Source organism: Anopheles maculipalpis, chromosome 2RL, assembly GCF_943734695.1.
Source record: "Anopheles maculipalpis chromosome 2RL, idAnoMacuDA_375_x, whole genome shotgun sequence".
Classification (NCBI taxonomy): Eukaryota; Metazoa; Arthropoda; class Insecta; order Diptera; family Culicidae; genus Anopheles; species Anopheles maculipalpis.
This window is the reverse complement of record NC_064871.1, coordinates 16,509,735-16,529,923: the sequence shown is the minus strand read 5'-3', so window position 1 is coordinate 16,529,923 and position 20,189 is coordinate 16,509,735. Positions and strand designations below refer to the sequence as shown.

Genomic DNA, 20,189 nt, shown 5'->3' with positions numbered 1-20,189 from the left:
CAAATCGCATCATGTAACTCTCGTTTGTTCTTGTTCACTTTGGACACACATCAGAGTGCGCAGTTGACGGGTTGTTTAAGCTGACTGGATGATGAGTTATTAAGCCACCGCGGGAGGGTGTGGGCATGCCTCTGCTGCTGGGCAGATGTCGTCCCTTTCTGCGAAAATGTAAACGGCGTCCACGGCACGGGTGTGAAGAAAATGCATCCCTTGCCGAACAACAGGAAAATGTGACGAGAAAAAAGGGTCTGCTCAGGGGGGGTACATCATATTCTAATAATTATAGTACCAATAGTTTGTGCCTGCACCCATTATACCATTTTCTGCTGAAGTATGGGTTTTTAATGAGCCATTCTGATGATCGCAGAATCGTTACCTCTGATGCGTCGCGTTTGCTAATTCTGCACCGCGCGGGCGCACTTCGACCCATCTTACCCAAGCATTAGCAAGTTTTGTTCTGGACTGGTGAGTGATGGCTGCCATTGCCAATCGGTGGGGATTAAGAGGATGATCGCTGTTGTAGAAGAGCTGTGTGTTGTGGGTAATAAACCTGACATGGGTGATCTAGTACAAAATTGCTCCAGACGGAGCTGCCAATCGGATTTTCTCTATTTGATCATCATCAGCAACAACCAAGCAGAGAGAGAGATAGAAAGAAAGAAGGTTTCTTAATGTAGGGTTTTACGCTCAAGAAAAGCTCAGAACGTTGTTTCGATCAGTTGAAAACATTTTAGTTTGACAGAGTGCTAAAATAATGTACCATAAGAGGTAAATAAATGAATTTCGTTTCTCATGCGGTTGATATGCATTCAAAAGCATCAATACTGAAAGTCATTGAATCTATTTGGTCCAATATCCGTTCGCTCCACCTTCCGTCTTTGAAGTGAAGCAACAAGCAAAAGCGCTCGTAGACGGAAGGCAGTCATATACATAATCCCGAACTGTCCGTTTATAATCCAACGTGATCGTTTTGCTATTTGACTAACCGGTTCTACAAATTGAGTTGCTGTGGGGCGTCTGTTTACCACTATTTAGAAAAACTCACTTAGGTGCAGGCAGCGGCAGTCGAACAACCTGTAATGATCGAAAAATTGACTTTTCCTAGACTTTAGCAGAAACAATCGGACGATCGGGCCCCGAAGACGGAAGATGGGTCTAACTATAGGCACGGGTTCTAGTCGTAGCCCACAGCAGCATGTACCAATTCTAACAAGATGACTCAACGTTAAATGGTGAGATGGTTAGCTCTAAATGGAATGTTTAGATTTTGATGAGCAGAATACCTTGCTGTCTCTAGCGCAGAAGCAAGGAAACCCACAGACGGGAAAGTTTATATTAAATAGAAAATCATGAAAAATCAACAACCGCACACGGCCTTGAAAAACAATTGTCTGGCGTAGTTTCGAACCAGTTTAGTCACCTGGTCTGCCCCATCTTGATCTTGTTTAGACCGATCGTTAGAAGGTCACAGTATGTTTCTCATCTTTCCCGCCAGTCCGACACGGGACAAGGGATGAATAATTGTTAAGTAAAAAGGTACACGCCCCCTTTCCACTGACAGAACCTCCCGCGTCGTTAGGCGTTCTACGTACGATATGAGGGTGATTTTATTCTTGGAATGCGCATCCAATAACAGAAAAAAGTTGATAAATAATCGGCGTAACTCGGCATGCAACACTTTGAAGCGAACGAGCAAGAAGCCGCAATTCGTTCAAGCCACTGAATAAATCGCTAAAATTGATTTCTTTGTCATTCTATCAGCTAGTGTGATTGTTGTATAAAACCCACCGCCGTGCACTCCGGGAAGGGAATATGTTTTAAAAGTTCATGTCCGTTACGATTATCATTCATCATTAAAATGCCGAGCTTATTAATCTCCTGAGTAATGGACCATGCGCACCGCAAGTATCGTCCTCAAGGGAGAGCGCGCGTCTGGCGGATGCTCACCATCTCCGGGGACTCCGTTACGTTGTTTACTCGGTCGGTATAGATTCGCTACGGACACAGGGCACGATGGGTAACTACGCAACGGTTTTGCTGTCATTGAATTTAATGTTCCGTAGTACGTACGAGGCTGCAGGCTGCACCGTTCTGCGAACGTTACGAAAGGACCGCAAGAGGTGTCTACTTACCGGCAGGTGAATTCGTTCTCTCCAAGGCACATCTCGATACAGTCGCGACGCGAAACGACCTGGGCGGTGCGCTTGACGTGTCCGTTCAGCTTGTAACCTTGCACTCTGTCGATGCACCAGGCTCGTTCGCACGGGCGTAGCTTCAGGCAGGACTTCTGTGCGTAGATCGTGAACACCGGGAACTGCGACTTTGTAAGGGCACCTTTTGCGGGGTGGGTGGGTTTTGAAAAGAAAAAAAAAAAAAAAACGACAATTGATCATAGTGAAAAGGATAAAATTGTGCACCCGTAAATCTATCTATTAATACTTGTGGCTGTGTTTAGTTAACGCTTTGCGCCATTGCAGAAACGTGCCTTCCTGGGCAGCAACGTATCGCGCAGTGAAGATTTCACTTTTATTTCACCATAATTCTCTGCCACATTAGCAAGCAGTGCAGCAGAATGACGTTTAATTTTACTTTCCTTCAGCGTTACGATCCGTCATCCGTGATCGGTTTTAATCGAGTCGCTTGAAAAAAACGATTATTTACGGTTTCAGCACAATCAACGGTTAGAAGAAAAAAGCAATTATTAAGTGCAGAAGGAATACTGTCCACGGTCGGTACCTACCCACTTTCTAATGCAACGATCGGGAAGTGGAACGTGCTGAGCTCACCTACTTCTGACCGGGATACCAAGGGATGCTTTTCATGTTTGATGGAACGAAAGCAAAATGATTGAAACGATCAAATTCTTCCAACCAAACGACGAGAAATGACGCGCACACTGTCGAATGCGTGCGTGAAAAGCCTGCCGGATAGCACGACGAGCACAAGCGCCCACAGTCCAGGGGGGGGGGGGGGGGGGGGGTTTAAGATCTTTCAGAAAGCGATACGATCGTGATGGACCGTTCTGGAGCGATATTTTGCGTCTTGGCCTATTCGAAATAGCGCATTCGTCACGTGTTGTGGAGGGAAAATCGGTGGCAGCTAGCAAAAGTGTTAGCCAACCTTTCTTCGGTTCTGCAAAGAAAAAGTCAGATGCGCGGTGAGCCAAACAGCATTGACGGTGAAACAGGTTTGATAACACCATTCTGCCAAGGGGATGGTGTACGTAATGCCACCGGGCGTTCGTTTGTTAGGCAGCGGGGCATCTATTGCGTTTGTAGCCGGTCGCGTTTGCAGCGAACGGCCGCAGCTGCACAGCGGCGGTGCTGGTAAGTATAGCCGCATGCATAAGATATTGTATTTAATAATGGATCAACCATTATTACTGATACTTCATGTATGCAATTTTATGTTCTTTTGCTTCGGAAGCGCGCCCCTCGATCGAACGCTAAAAAGGCAGCCTTTAATCAGTCGTTTCATTATCGTTCTCTTTCGTGTTTATGAAACAATATCTAAAGGCCGCATTTTCCTGGATGTCCTGAATAGAACCCGTGGGGGAGTGCAAGCACATTGAATGCTGTTTTTTTTTGTTCCTTACCCAACAGGGATGAGAGTACTGTACTGTGTAGCAACTGGCAGTCAGATCCTCAACCAGATCTTCCACAACATCGATCATTTGATCGATCGATACTTTATGCATAGAAAGAAGTAAAGCGAAGCAAAGAGAGCCCGAAAGACAGAGCGAAGGGCAGGGAAAGATCATGGAGCAGTGCAAAAAGTGCGGTATTATTAGCGGTAATTTGATAGTTGTTAGGTTCTAGTTGTCTACGTGGGCTGAGTCAGGGCTTAAGTTAAGCCGTTGGGTTGGTGTAAAGACTACTAGCATTGGAATAGCTTCTTGACCGATGCCCTCGTCCCGAACTGTGCGCTCTAGCGAGCGAATGGTCGGATGGAGATGGATGGAACGAGCGTGTAAATTAGTGTTCCACCAACGACGTGTTCGTGCGGCAGCATAAGCTTCCATGAAATGATTTTTCAATTTTATGAATGGGTTCAACATGGTGGTGCTTTTAGCGGATGGACTAGATTCGTGCATACGCTTAACGCATGCAATACACATGGCACATTAGGCTTGTTTAGAATAGTTTAATTACAATCACCTCTCCCTACCTAGTTCCATTTAATATACACGCAACGAACCGTGCTCCATGCCCGTCAGATTTGCTTAACGCAAGTGAGAGTGCACATGTCCGGCCCAGCTGTACGCGACCGTGATCCCGACACCGCCTCAAGGTACGAAAGCTGGTCGTGCAACCGGAAACGACGAGCAAACGATAGCGCATCGTCGTTAGAGCGGCCCATTTCTATTACTGTTGTTTGATTTAGTGCACCCATCAGCGGCGACCGAGTGCGCACCATCCCTGCAGCTAAATGTGTGGCTTGTGGTTCGTCGTGACGCCGATCAGTTTGCGTTTAAAGCATCAACCGCGGAGAAGCTAGATGAGCCACACAAAAAAAAAAAAAAACGACAACAAATCGGCCTCAAGGTGTCCACGATTTCTCCAGTTTTGCAAATAAATTATGAATTCATGTTCTTCCGTTTTTGCACCAGCAACGTACAACCGATTATATATCCACTGTGTGGATCTTGCACACAAAAGTGGAAAAAGAGGCACAAATCGTGTAATAGTTGAGCTTTTCTTCTGGTATGGAGAGCCGGCTGCTTCCTATCTGTTGTATCTACGGGTTTTTTTTTGCTTTCTAGTGCTTGTTGTACTCCAGTGCTTGACACCAGTGATTCAGTGTCAGTGGGAAAATTAGATGAAATTGTGAGGTAAAAAAAAAACAGAGCAGCAAGGCGTAAGAATCGAGTTTCAAGTTCCTAAGTGTGGCTAAATTTACCGCCACAGCTGAGAGGGAGACATTAAGGCGCCTCCTTTTCTCAAAAGGTTTGCGGTTTAGTCCTTTCACTTCTATATCGGTGTCAGAGGAAGAAAATCATTCCTCTGACTCGGTGCCGTACTAGGTTTGGGGGGAAATTTTTGATACTCGATGGGATGATCCATCGAGCAGAAATAGAACATCTCTGGCACTGGACTGCATTAAAAAAATACCGCCACGAAACGGATGCGATGTGTTTAGTGTATGCACCACCACGGTTAGGTCGGTCAGGAACAGAAAGCAAGCAGACAAATTCCGGTACAAAAATCACGACTGGCAATGGACATCGTCAGGACCGCGCGAACTGTGTGGAGGTCGCAGCGTTCGTAACCGGGAACGTGGAGCAGTTTGAATGTTGATTCTCTTAAATTGCCGTGCTTCCCATCATTCACTGGTAACCGGTGCGACCAACTGTCCACGGTCAGAACCATTTGCAGCAAACCCAACCCTGGGAATGCACTATATATGCACAATCACGAGCTATCGAAATTCTTGCCGTTCCTTTTGGGAGGAAAAATCGATCCCAGCAACCGAAACTTCTTGCGGTGCGGCATCAATTTAACCGCCGTGTTGGTGCTGCCGTGGGGCGGTCCAATTTTTATTTATGTACTCGCCTGTCCCGATCACGAATTGCATGGATTGTTTTTATTTTTTGCAGCATCGCATCGTGGAGCTTGTAAAGGGCCAATGTCGCAGACCGCTGTGCAGAAAGGAAGTAATGATTTTTTAGTAGAGCCTGAGCGTTTTCAGGGAACTCTGGGCGGGTGACAGTAAAATGGAGATGACATTTCAATTTTTATTTTCTGCAGGAAGATCTCCTTAACCGTTTCCGTGTGTAAGGCACTCCGGCGAGTGGGCCTGCTTGTTTAGCAAATTTATATGTGTGCTTCAGGCGGGTGGACATGATGGGCATCGGCACACACACCGACCCATCTGGAGGTGAAGATCAACATAATATAGAAATCGTGTTTCACATCGAAGCCTGAACCTAGCAATAGGATAGTTTTGACAGCTTAGTGAAGCGTTCCGTAACCAAAAACCAAGCGCAGGAACCGGATTCGAGTCTTCGTCCGCACTAACGATGTGCACGATGCGCACCGCAAAGCGTACACGGAACCCGCCGTGGCGGGAAAGATAAATTACAAATTATTAATTATCGTTGGCGGTCGACGGCGCGGTTGACGCTGCTGTAGAGCGAGCCTGCGTGCCGCTAGCAAATTATGATCAAAAGGAAGCTACATTTCCTGCTGCGACGTCCGATTGTGTGTTGTGAGAACATTTTGCCTCCCCCGGTTTGTTTAGTGTAAGGTTTCAATCCTGTCTCGCTCTACCCGTTCGCTAGCTGGCGGGTGGCCTAATATTTAAATCGGCATGCTTGTGATGAAAATCGAGCGGAACATATACAGGTTTTGCGTAAAAAAAAAGGAAGATCGTTCTTCAGCGGTTTCACCTGCCCGTGTGAAGAAAATGATACTCGTTTTTGATTTAGTGGCGAATCAATCGAACGCCACTTGCAACGGTTTAAAAATTGATTTGGTTTTATAGCAACGAATGGCGTTTGGGGCCTGGCATGTTGTGGTGATTGTCTTTCACCGAGCGTTACAGTTAGCTTGCTGTACTTGGTACTGCTTGGAAAAATGAAATGCATGCTGACATGAGAACACCGCAGGACCAGAATGAGACCACGCAGCGAGAAACGTGATGATGTTTGGTGTATTGTTTTTCTACGATAAGCTTCAGAAACAGGCGTGCCTTTTTTTTTAGAGACGCTTATATAACCGTCTTACATGCTTACTTGTACTGACATCAAACGTAATACCGCATGGATTAATCCGTGCGTGTATACATTCCCCACGCTATGCTCGTGCGGCGATACGTTGCGGCTTCGATCGATCAATGCAATTGCATGTTGTCGAGAACTTTAACGACAGGACTATCTGCAAATGAGACTTCCCGCTATGCGTGGGCTTTCTCGCACCCGGACATGCGTATCCCTGCCATTGCCATATCAGATAGCATGGGAACAATGTTGTGCCGTAGGGATTTGATTGTCGAGAATGCGATTTTTCTCGGCGATCTCCCAACGCCTGGTGGTATAAATCGTTAGCGGTGGGAGCACCGCACGGTGGGAGATATAATGCACTGATTTATGCTGTATCTCTTAATTAGAATCGTAAAACGCGAAGAACGGTTTGCTTGCAATTCATTCCCATGTTTTGATTGGTGCCATGGTGCCAAGATCGGTAGCGTGACATTGCAACTGATCGATGTAGCCTTTGGCGCGCTCTCAGTGGGATACTTCGCGAGCGTAACAAAGAGATCCCACTGTAAACGGGTAGAAAAAAACAAGGAACCTTACGGTTCAAAGATATCACCGCATAAATCACTGAACTACTGAACACAGCGCGTAACGGCGGTCCGATGCCCTAGCAGCCTAGCGAGAAATCATCCTACCAGCGTCGAATCGACAGTGAAACCCATGCACGGGGCATATAAGCTCCATAATTTATGGTCCACGTTTATGGAAGCTTTGCTTTGCGATTTGCTGTTGTGAGCGCTGTTGTCTTTTAACATGGCTAGCCCCATTTTGATGGCGATGAGAATCGAAAGGAGATGCTTTCGCTTGTTGTCTCCGGCTCCAGGTTGTCAAACGGTTGCTGTCTTCTGCCAATTCCGACCGGTGGATGGTGAACCCCCGTGGAGATATCATCGAAAAGATACAATTTTATTATGGTTGTTTGTTTTTTTGCGATCGTTGCCCCCTGGCTACGATGGCAGCCTGGTGCGGAAACTTGCGCACGGCGTTTTATCTGTGATAATACCACGGACTGCCACGGGAGTGCCTCTTCTGTTCGTCGGCTCGGCTAGGCTACTCGAAAGGTCACCGAAAACCGGCAGCCCGTAGGCGCTGCAGAATCGTGTAGCTATGTCGCTTCCGCTTCGAGGTCGATGATCACCGAGTAGCTGAACCGATGTTCACATGCGCCCAAATCGCGCCAAACGAAACGCTACGGTTACGACCGATTCTACCGATTTTCTGCAGGTTCGTCGGACGGTTCGGTGTATGATGCCGTAAAATATCGGGTGGATGATGACAGCGAGAAAGCACGATCGGGGCCGGTTCATTGCGCACCGATACACAATGGCTAATTTATGTGCTCGCGAGAAAAGCGAAATCGTAACCGCGTTCCCTTCTTACACGAACGCGGTTCCTGGTTTGCAGACCGGTCAAATATTAGGAGGATCTAATAACTTTCGGAACACTATTATTGTCCGCATTGGGAGGTTTTTTTCTTCTTCTGTCGATTCATCGCTGTTTGCTTTGCATGTGGAAGGAGCTTCCTCTCGATAGCGCTCTGTACCAAGAATCGATGCCGCTCAAAGGTACTGCAAAATGAATGAAACGACTTTCCCTTTGCGGTACGGACATTACTGCTACGCGAACCACAAGCAGAGCAGACAGCCCCCTTTTCCAACTTTGCATTGTGGGATAAACAATAAACAACATCTCTGGTCGAGAATTTAAACGCCATCATCGCACACACACACACACTGGCCCGAACCCACTTTAGTGGTGAGTGATGTGAATTCTTTGCCCCCATGACTTACGGAACCATCTGCTTTGTCGAACAAATCACGCGACCAAGCGAAAGCGAACGCTCCATGTGTTCGGCGAGCCCATCATCGCAGCCCGTTATGGCTGCGGGCGCGAGAGAAAAAGGAAGCACACGAAAAACCGAAATAAAAAAAAAAATACAACCTAATGTCGAAACTGTGTCACGTGGAAATCATCACGATTTTTCTGTCGGAATCTGGCGAGAAAATCTCTCGATCTTTCATCGGTTTTCGAAATATTGCAGACGGTTCGCTGGGAACAGCGAAAAGTCCCGCAAAGGGACGTAGTGGACAAAGTGTTGAAGGCATCAGCTAATGACCACACACACACCGTTCACAGGGATCACCAAGCGATCGCGATTTGAGAAGCTTTTCCAACCCTTTATTAGTGAGCGCCCCCGGGTTTGCTTTCTCTCCGCCGGCTTCGGTTAGGATGCGTCGCGGGTACTGTCGATTATATTTTCACAGTTAATGGCTATAAATTTTAATTTGCCTTTTTCGACACGTTGTCTGGCGTTGTGATGCTTTGTTGTGACTTTTGCGCCGAGTACGAGACTCGCTTCTAGCGATTGAGAAAGTTAAGCTTGATTGTTCCTAGTGCCAAGATTATTCTTATCGGTTGCGTGTTGGTTTATCTGTTACTAGTCCTCGATTGAGTAGACGGGTTTTGTTGTAAAGACTTTTGTTTTCGCCCTTCTAACTACTTATTCAAAATGTTTGTGCAGGTCTCCCTGTACAGTACCGCCCTCCCCCGGAGGGGTTAACTGGGGTCTCATCGCGACTATGGTTATGGGAACGGTCAATTATGGGTGGTCGATTCTGTGGCCGCACCAACCCATCATTGTTAATTTGATCAAGTTAATTGCTTTTCGATTAGCCATTTTTCTCTGCCGCCGCCATAGTGGGAAGAGTGGAAGCTGCAGAGTTTTTATTACATCTGTGCGGTGGAAAATGCAATTTGTGGCAAGTGAGCTGGCCGGTTCAGATTGAGGTTCAACTGGCCGGGACCATATCTTTAACCTTTCCTGACATCATTTATCCATATTACGGGTTCAGTTTTGAAAATCGAATCAGATCAAAATCAAGGTTCCGTTCTGTTTGTTGTACAGCGTCACCAGCATCTGTAGGAGGAGGATCAAAACGGTTGGAGATCTTACAAAACGTGATCGATAGAGACCTCCCAACGCACGAACAGAACGCGGGACTCTAACGGGATGCATCATCAGTACCATCCGTAATAGGATGCCCTTCGCTCTGTCCGCTCGGGGAGAACAATGTTTCGTGCATTGGCGGGAAAGAAAGTGATCTATCTCGTTTTTTTTTCTTTTTGAAATCAATCAATCGATCATATTGTAGCTGCTCGCGATCGGACCCAAGATTGAAGCCGGTCTCCGGGGAGATGTTCGGTGAAGTGCCTTTATTAGTAAAGAATTACAGAAAAATCCACCTGTCGGGGCGCAAGAGGTTGTCTATAGAGGATGTACCTAATGTATTGACTAGACTACCAACTAGCGCTTAAGGGAAGACATTTTGTATGTGTGTGCTTTTCCCCCCTGCTTTGACAGCAACGACAACTTACCTGGTAATTTGTCAGAGTTTGACGAGAACAGGACACACAGGCCGGTTTCGTAGTTGACGGATGCGCATGAATCATTGTTCTGACAAGCTTCCAAGCAGTCGGTCAGCATCAGCGTACCGGGCATGGAATCGAGCAGTTTGTTCGGTGCCGAGAAGACATACCTGTCATAAAAAGCGTAGAACATTCAAACGGTTTAAAATCGTATCCCTCGCCATGTATACGTCTTGTTGTTCGCCATGTTATACGTCTTGTTGTTTCGCTTTCTTAACAAGAAAGCAAACAAACAGAAACTGATAAATGGTGCGCATCTACTAGAGTTCACAACTTACCCGGTGACCAGCTCGAAAGCTATAAAGTCCGGATCGCATTCCTCGTCCGAGTACTCGTCAATCATTTGGCTGCTGTTTTCAGAGCTTCCGCTTCCGCTGGCGTTGGCGGACGATTCCGTCTCGGCGGAAGTGCCTGCACTGGTAGCGGCGGCCGGTGTAATCGCTGCCGGTGCCTCTACGCGCTCGTACGCCGGTTCCGAGCCGGACGCGGTAGCCAGATTGTCCTCAAGCGGCGCATCGGCAGGCTTTGAAATTGGTAGATCGAGTCGGGATCGCCGCTTTGCAGCGTCTATGCTCGGGGAGGAAGCTAACAGCAGGCACGCCAGCAGCAGGGAACGCAACGATCTTGGCAGCATGTTGACAGATGAGCGTTGGCCGTTCTGAAAAGATTACACGATAGAAGGAGCAAAACAAGAGAATCTTTAATGAACCTGTTCGTATGTATGGATGGTTATATGATCGGGTGAAAATGTATAGCCGGGGTCATGAGCGGTTGATGTGATAAAATTTGTCCTCATATAGAAGGCAATTTCCCCCCTGAGATCCTAACAGTTTGTAAAGATAGTGGAGGACATGTTGAGTGAAATATAATATTTCCTGGGAACGTGATGAAGGAGTCGTTCGTCTTGTGATGTTTAACAGTCTGTCTTGTAAGATACGGCAAGCAAAAATCGTACAGGATTGCGAGTATTCTATTAGTATTCTAAAACATAAATCAGAATTCGTACAAGGAATTACGTCATTTGAGCAAAAGCTTCCAAATCAGCAATTGCTTCAAGCGAGAACCAAACAAATCTCACAAAATGAGGAAGTATCTGCAAGTGTACTGTGAGAAGGAAAGGAATGCATGTTACATTCGATTCAAGTCGATATAAAACATATGCTCACGACACTACGCTAGCACCAGCAATTGAAGCAGCACCGAGCAGGCAAAAGTGCTCCAGCGTAAAGCAAACTTCTCGATCAAACCTTTTTAAGACGATCGTCTCTTTCTCCACTGGACGGACGCTGGTACAGTGTTTCCATGTCAGACCTGCTCGTTATGCCAAGTTGTTGTTTCCACTGTCCACTTCCCAACTTGCCCAGGTCGACCTTCACTTCACTAGTGTTCTGTTTGAGCCCCGTACCAACGCTTTCTGGCGGTCGGTAAAAAGTTGTTATTTTTCAATTTATCTTTTTCTCGTTCAGAAAAGTGTAACCGCCGGGTTGCGAAGTGCGCATCATGTGTGTTTGCATTATTCGTTTATACTGTCGCGTCCTCTAGCAATGCGGAAGTGAGTACGCCCGTGCACAAACAAGTTCTTATCCAATGTCTGAACCAATCAGAAATCCATAACCAATAGTATGAATATGAATTCGAATTAGATTGGAAAGACTAACATCCAACAACAAAAATTCCCTTTGGGAGGATCTGTTTTGACCGTTGGTTTGCCCGCTTTCCTGTGGTATTCTGCTCGTGGACGGCTTGATATGATTTGGAGCTAAAAAACACACATAGGAGCGAACAAGATATACCGAAATAGGATTCCTTGTACGCGAGAAATGGCATCTTAGTTTAAATGGAGCGTTGTCAGGCTCTCGCAGAAGGTGCGATAGTGGATCGTGCGCAAATACCACATCCGACGTGATGCTATCAATGCCTCTGAGGAGCGTCCACGATGTCATTTTTTTCAGTTCCTTCCATAAGATAGGAAATGTTTTCCACTCCATAGAAAAAGAACCCAGGGAAAAATCGAAGCGCACAGGTCGTTCCTTTTAATAACTCTCTCAAACCGAATCTGGTGCGCATGGGCTCCTTAAAAGTGCACAACGCGTAATAGAATGGTTTTGCGATTTGTTTTGTATTTCCGGTTTTGGATGCATTGCGTAAATGATGGTGTCCCGCGACGTTGGATTGCTTCGCAAGCAAAACGATGACAGCATCGTTATTCATTTGATAGCTTGTTCTTGCCCCTTTTTCGCGGTGTGTGATTTCATTAAATATCAACATATTGTTGCGTTTGAGTGTATGCATCATACATTTTGTTTCATTTATTCCTTCGCGTCTTTGTGTCGTTGGTCCATTCATTGTAGTTTCGTCTTGTAGGAAGATATGGGTGTTAATTGAATGCTCATTTTTGACATCAAATTTCCCGCAAGCATTAACTGGCATGTTGGATTGAGTTTTTACGCACAGCGCAACAAAGTGTTGCACAGCTAACTGAAGCCTTGGGAGCAGAAAATCTTCACAAACGGAACGTACCAACTAACGACACATCGGATGGACACATCTTGTGTGATTCTCTGCAGCGTTAGTTGGAATGCATTAGTTGAAAAGCAAATAGCCCTAAGATGTTATTTACTGCACGGTGGAAGTGAACGTTGAGCCGGTAATTGACGTAATATCCACCATCCAACAACGGTCCATAACATGTTCAAGAAGTATATTTATTAATAAAAAACCTACAGAAAAAGAAGCAGACAACACTGTTCAGGAAAATGAGAATCTATAGCTAGTAGCTAGCTAGGAAGGATTCGCAGCAAAGAGGTTGGACGCGGGAAGAAAAGATGAATATTGTATATTCTTTACCCTTTGGCCCAGGAAAAGTCTTGTCGATTTGTACGAGCACATATATTCTGCACGTTCTACATAATGCTATCGTTCTGCAATGAAAAACAAATGGCTGAAGCCAACCAGCCAAGGCGAAGGGAGCGATTATGAATGCAAATAATAATTTTAACAGCTCAAGGCAAAAGGAGCCAGATTAGCGACGCTGGATGCTAAGGTATTCCGCCTTCAACATCGCGAGTTTTGTACTGGGAAGGATTTTCCTGTCGGGTGTTTTATTTTTCTCGAGAATGTTCCTTTTTGCTGGTGCAAGAAAGTCACGCTACTGCCGATTAGACCCCCGGGATGAGGTTAGGAATGCAGTGCGATATCTGTTTTGCTGTTGAGGTGAGATTTTTGTTTGTGTTGCCTTCTGCTGCTCGTGCCTAAACTTTGCGCCTGGCGGGCACCTGCGACCTAGATTTCTGTGCTGAAATACACTGTAAAGCACGGCCGTGTCCTGCTGTGCGATTGCATGCTATTGTCGCTGAACAGCGCGCTGTGCAACATTGTAAATGATAGAGTGTTGCGCATAAGTATGAGAAACGCTAAACGGAAGCGATTCCAAACGACAGGCGTTCGAGGATGAATCACAGCGGTTGCTGCGCACCATGGTTGCCGGTGCATGGAGAGTAACTTTCATAGTTACCATTGTTTAGGTAAATGCGGTGTGATAAGCGCTTGATATGCTAATGAATTTGTTTTGGGGTACGAAACTCACGAAACGTTTATGGTTAGGGTTTCGAATGCTTGCACCACCTCGGGTAAATGCGGAAAGAGCAATTTAAAATTGTAACTAAGACTATTGCAGCCGTGATGTTCATAGACACATTTTCTCTAAAGTTCGTTGGAGTTTAACGGCTTGACTAATCGGTTTGACCTGAGCGCGAGGTTATTGTGCTTGCTTCCGGCCAGTTATGGGCGTTCGCTACTTTTGACCCAGTTGATGCATATTCTGCACGAAGCACCTCGAGGTTATTCGATCTTTGGAGAGCTTTATGACCTAACGACAATATTGATTTTATTAAAAGTAATCAGTGCAATATTGTAGGGTTTGGCTTTAACTGCCATTATAACTGTCCATTTAAATGTTCTTTTGGGAAGAATTTTTAATCTTGTAGCTAATGCGTTCCTTTGCATAATGCTTCTTTACTCAAGACTGTGCCCATTATATGGTTGAACAAATTTACACTGAAAATGTGCAAGAGAATACTAAGATTTATGACGACGGCTCTATATGCGTTGGACAACACAATTCGTCTTCCGTTCCGAGCAAAACAGAACGAACTAAGAATGTCATTTAAAGTGCTAATGTGTTGCATTATGCTTTATAGCCCGATGCTCACCGGATGAACAGTCTGCATTGGTTAACTTCCGCGCTGTGCAAAGTGTCCTTTGATCTGCAACGGTCGAAGAGTTTTGACCATTTTGCGTCGACACTGTTGCATGTAATTAACATAAGCGCTTTCAGGAAACGACCATCTTTAGCCATTGCGTTGCCAGTTTAACGGCTTCGTAAACTTGGCTGTACGAAGCAGCAGCGAAAGTTCATTATTCTTTTCCGTTGTAGCGATTGTTGTCTTGTCGCGCCCGAGAGCGAGAGAACTGAACTGCTTGAAGCAGCGCATAAAGAACTTCCTGTCAAGTGTGCACGATATGTCGCTTTACAGATTGAAGCGGGCGAGAAAAACGAGCTAGTGAGGAAAAAATTAAATCACTGGTCAAGAAACGAAGGAATGAACCTATTAGCGGCCACATTCCAGTGCGCTTCTGGACTTTTGCTTTTAGTTTCTTGTTTTTTTGTTGTTTTGTTTGATGTGGTAGAATTCGCAGCACACCATATGATAGTGATGTTGGTGGCTCGCTACTGCTCTCAGCAGTGCCGGGAGTCTGTCGCACGTAGCACCCCTTCGTGAAGGCTAATGACCTTCGCGCAGCCAAGCGTCATCTTCAGGTTCGGCAGGTTCGTAACACGTGAAACGGCAGCATGTGTTTGCACGGTTAGATTTTTAGTGATTATTATTTTTAGATTTTATTTGCCTCCATTTTATGCTACCTTTGACCACCCTGCCAAATAGATTTTACACTCTCTGGCAGTGCGGCTTGAAAGAAGCTTGAGATCACCAGCTCATCTTCATGGGGTTTGATTGCGTAGTTCGAGACACAAGTACGTCCGGAACAATAACGAGATCATTCTTCAACCGGCTTAAGCACACCAATGGCTCGAACGAGTTAGCAAGGTTATGTGGCGTCTTTGCACGCCGACGGGTTAGTGCAGAAAGAAAAAGAATAAAATCATAAAATACCACCTCGAGTTACTCGAGAGAAATCATAACAAACTGGTTTATTGAACTCGACCTCCGTTGTTTGGCTGGGTGCGTGCCAATTCGGTGGCGCAGGAAGGTCGATCCAGAAGTAACGATATTTAATGAGTTATTATATAATCGTTAGACCGCGCGAATGACGCTCCATCGTTACCCACATGACGGGTTTACGGCGGAAAATCGTTCGACCAGTGTGCGATGTTGTGTGTGTGTGTGTGAAGTGAAGCGAGACGAGCTAATGAGATAGCATCATGCGCTAAACAACAGCCACTGCCAAAACATGGCAATAAAATGCTGCCCAAAACGAGAACTGTGCTTGGCGATGGGAAATAAAAGAAACCACCCGAGTCAAGTGATCTCGACTGTGAAAGGATCTTGAAAGCATGATACCTCTCTTTTCACTAGCGAGGTTAAAGATGCTCGCACCTCACACCGTAAGTGATGCCACTCCGTTTGAAGAGGTTGCGAATTCTAAAGAAACCTTTTTCGGGCGGGCTCATTTGCTGCGGAGCCAAGATATTTTCGTCGATGACGGGCTTGATGGACGATGAACAAATTTGATAAGAAAATAATAGCAAATCGACCTTGACGCGGTAAATCGATGATGCCCACTGTGTTTGGAAGTGGGAATGGAAAAGGAATTGACCTCCCACCGTTGAAAATAAAAGTAAAGAGGTGCTAGAGCGTGTTGGAGTCCATTGTTCGACATAGCCGAAGATATGTTGCCCGCGAACTAGCTAAGCGTTTCTCTGCGCTGATTTGCTGGTGGAGCGAAGTTCAATGTCCTCATAAGCGCGTGTGGAAGCGATGTGTGAAACTCTTTTGCCGAATGTTCCTTGTGTGCCGAAAAATGCGTCATGCGCGTGTTTGTTTTTGCGCCCAGAAGATCCTGGCCAATCATCCTGGCGCTAGGCAGCGGTGCGCCTTCGAAGACTGATCAATCTAATGATGACCCCGATTGGCGCGAAGAAGGAAACAAAGCGTACGGCGGTTCCGCCACTTTTATGATAACCTTTTTTCAACACCCGGACACTCCTCAAATGCCACTCCTCCGCCATGTTGCGCTGTGTGCTTTTCCCGCAGAGCGTTGGAACATGCGCGAAAGAATCTCGCTTTGTGTTTTGTCTGTGTGTTCCGGCATGGAGGCCGAAGGGCGCTGTAGGACGAAAAATATGTTACCCTTCACGTCCCGTTATAGCCGGCTATAGCGTACGTGGCCACCCGCACCCACACTTCAGGATGCCTCGAACCCAAACATGCCGATAACTTTGTTGCGGGAGGAATCGGCAGCAGTAAGATTGACTGCACGATAAACACTAATTCCCGTTGTGATACTGGGAGTGCGCGCGCGCGCGAGCGATCGCACTCACGCGCTTGCTCAACCTGCTTATTGAAACATTCTCGATAGTAATCATGCATGTGTAACGTATCCTTCGCCAGCTAATGGCAACTAAACTCCACTACCCGCTACCGATACTGATAGCAGCAAGCATGCACAGGGTCGGCTTCGGCTGGGTTTGTGTTTCCACCTTAATGCTTGCTCATGAGCCTCTCTGCAAGCCCCCTATCTGTGCTACCGTAAAAAAATACGTTGTACACAGTGCTCCGTTCACAGCGTGCCCCGGCTTGACCGTAAACTGGCGCAAACAAGCCATCCGACCCGGTCAGAACAACGGCTTAAACGGGTGCTAATGAATGCCATGTTCTAATTATTCTTCCACTTGGTATGCTGTGATACGTCCGCCACTTCGAGAAAGGGCAGAGAGATTCCTGCTTTCAAAGAGCATTGCACGTGTGGTGGCGTCAGCCAGAAGACCAGGTGTCGGCAAACTATTTCGAGAGTAATTTGGTCCCTAAGCACAAGCGGCATAATGTTTCAACAACAAATTTGCGATGGTAGAGAGCCGCTTGATTGACGCATTTTATGCTTCTACTTGCTGTACTCTTAATTATGGTTGTTGGGGGTTTATAGCACGTGAAAAATAGATTTTGTACATGCCACTACGTGTAGTAGGATTAGGCAAGTTAAACATTTGAACGCATTTGTCTGTACGTTGGTTTATTTAGCATCCTTACGAATGTTCAGAGTTGAAATGTGTAATCAAAGGCAGTAGGATGGCAGCGGGGAATAATTAAACGACATCAGCGATTGAGAATCCTCACTTAAATGATGTTTTCTGGCGAAACGATTCGCAGATCACGAAGAGGTCCTACAAGTCAGAGTGTCTTAAGGAACCACCGTCTGTGTCGCACGTTTCGCCAGCAGTTGATGAAGTTAGCAAAAAGTAAAGTAGGTAAGATTTCGAATGCAAGATAAGCCGGAACTCGACACGTAAAACGTTTAGCGTAGTAGATGTGATGCTTTTCCGTCTGTACTCTTGCTCTCGCTGCTAAGTCCAATCAATAGATGGAAACGGTGCTTCCAGTAGCTTAAACTATCCACAAGCAAGTCCGACGGAAGATTTTCACCAACCGATAGCCCGATTTGAATGGGTACGGGATCGGGCTGTTGTGTTTGCTGCATGTTTTCCACCTTGTGATTGTGAATGATATGGCGCGGTTGGATGGCATATGGCCTTGCAACCGACTGCAGTTAGGTGGGACTACAGTTTCTCCGTACGATGAATGAGTGGGCCATGGGAATTAGAACACGTTCGAACACTGTGCGCGATCGCTCAGATTCGCAGTTCGCTGTGATGAGCGTGAACAAGGGATCCAGGAAAAACAAGGGTGCAAATACTTTCATTAAATTTTTGCACTGCCACAACGCGCTTGCCGCAAAAGAAAGTATCAACAGTGGAAATAGATGTAGTACGGAGACGGGCTTCACACCTATCGGGAGCGGGCGTGCGATGGATGGAAGCAGTTTGAAAAGAAAAGGTAATTTATTTTCCCATCCACAGTTGTTGCCGTGGCTGATGTTTGGATTGCATTCAGTGGGGGCGACACTAGCTTTGCAGTTGTTTGTTCTTTCGGTGGGAGAGAAAAACTTCCAATGACGTGCGTAGCGGTAATGGCGGCAAATGTGCTTTAGTGAGCCTTTCCCTTTTCATGTATCGGGTTGGACGGTAAATAAAAAAGATTAACTATCAGAAGAAGTCCCCCTAAAGGGGTGAAAAGATTGATACCGTCGACTATTATTGGCGAGTGGCGTGTAGACAAGGTTTATAAAGACAGTTTCGATGAAAGCAACATTGCTGGCGACGGCAGCTCTGGAACAAAAAGGATACATCCACTGCCTGTCATAACTGCGTGCGAAGGCTTCGTTCGTGTTTGACCACTATAAACCTATTTTGCTGCACGTGAAATAAAATGGCAGAAAGTAGGTTTCGGTGCGGTACATGATTGATAAGATATGAGTGTATTGTTCGGTTCGATGCATCCATACATCCATACGGTTCTGCAATGCACCTCAAACCGTACGACAATGTACCTATATTTTTGAGTTGAAAATGTACCGTACAGAACGTGAAACAAATAGTGCTTTACTTTGTATTGACACAAACCTAACTGCACACTGCGCTCGGTCAATCATTTATAACATCCATCATTAGACCTTCACCGTCACCGTCGCGGATTGCTGTGTGTATGGGGCATTGTCCCATTCCGCTTGTGGCCACGGTTCTCCGAATGGCCACGTTTTGATTGCAGGAAGATTGGCGATTTTGAATGCGCAGTAACGAGATCTCGTTTGCTTAAAGACGGTGCAGTTTAAAGGTGGTTGAGGACCGTTTTGTTGTCCTATTGCGCTATTAAGTCAGCGACGTACGACGACACCCTGAAGTGCTGCTCGTATGAGACGTAACAATATTCGCATACTATTCTGCGGTGTTCTGCGCAGGGCGGCGACGGTCCCCCCTCCCCAGGACGGATGGACACAGGTTGAGCTAATTTATCACGAAATTGCTCACTCTAAATGAGTGTAACTGTTTGGAATCGAGCCGCCTAATGGGATGCAATATGCCAGAAGTGGGTTAAGTGTGGTTGGAACCGTTAAAATTGTGATCTGTCATCGTCCGTCGGTTAGAAGTGCGCGTGAGAAGCATCAAGCAAGCGCCCGAAAATGGTACTTCCTCTTTTGGAGCTTGTTGTTTGCCTGCGTTTGGTTCCTTCTTGTATTTCGGGAACAATTGGTACTGTGTCGGCACGGTTTGCGTCTGGCTTTGAAGTGCTCAGAATTGTAACGAACCGTTTTTTTTTTTTATTGTTTTGTGTGCTGCAGTACCCACTCTACGATTGTTAAAGAAGATGTTGAAAGTTAATTAGGCATTCGGAGCGAGGTGAGTGTTTTTGTTGCCGCCTTGTACGAGCTGCAAGTGAGAATGGTTGGAGGAATGGTTTGCATTCGTTGCCGTTCTAGATGTACCACCGCAACTCTGATGGTGTTAGAGGTACTCCGTGCAGCACTTACCAAGGCGAAAAAAAGGGCGAAACAAAATCAAATCCCCAAAAGATTCACGCTTGCAGATCAAGTGCAATCGTGGTGGCTCTGGTTATAATCGCATTTCTCAAGCTATTGGGCTTTCCCGTGCGCTGTGCGGGAATCAATTTCCCAACCGAAACCCATACATGGCGCATCCGAAACCCGCTCTTGGATGATGATTTCGTATTCGTGTCTCCGAGTGCTTTGCGCGCACTGCAAAACCCTTTTCTTTGCCATGTATTTGCCTCACCTTTCAGCTCTAATCCTGCTGTGCCTGTGCCCCGGTAAGCGCACCGTGGCGGGTTCAAGAGTTTCATCGGCGTGGAATGCAAATTCCTGCCAACACAGATACTTTAAAACCAGGACGGATGGGTTGAAAATAGTCGTGATTTTC

General features: G+C 46.2%; 2 protein-coding genes across 3 annotated transcripts in view; one reads left to right on the top strand and one right to left on the bottom strand.

Annotated features, from left to right (window-relative positions):
- The window catches only part of LOC126557175 (uncharacterized), a 30,180-nt gene extending 19,323 nt beyond the window's left edge, over positions 1-10,857 (bottom strand). The window contains exons 1-3 of the mRNA XM_050212857.1: positions 10,462-10,857; positions 10,133-10,293; positions 2,133-2,334 (exon numbers count right to left, since the gene is read on the bottom strand). Coding sequence (XP_050068814.1) covers positions 2,133-2,334; positions 10,133-10,293; positions 10,462-10,817 — 719 coding nt within the window. The 5' untranslated portion in view covers positions 10,818-10,857. The remainder of the gene's footprint in view (positions 1-2,132; positions 2,335-10,132; positions 10,294-10,461) is intronic.
- LOC126557622 (autophagy-related protein 16-1) overlaps positions 1-20,189 on the top strand; it is a 238,986-nt gene that overhangs the window by 23,184 nt on the left and 195,613 nt on the right. The window lies entirely within an intron of this gene.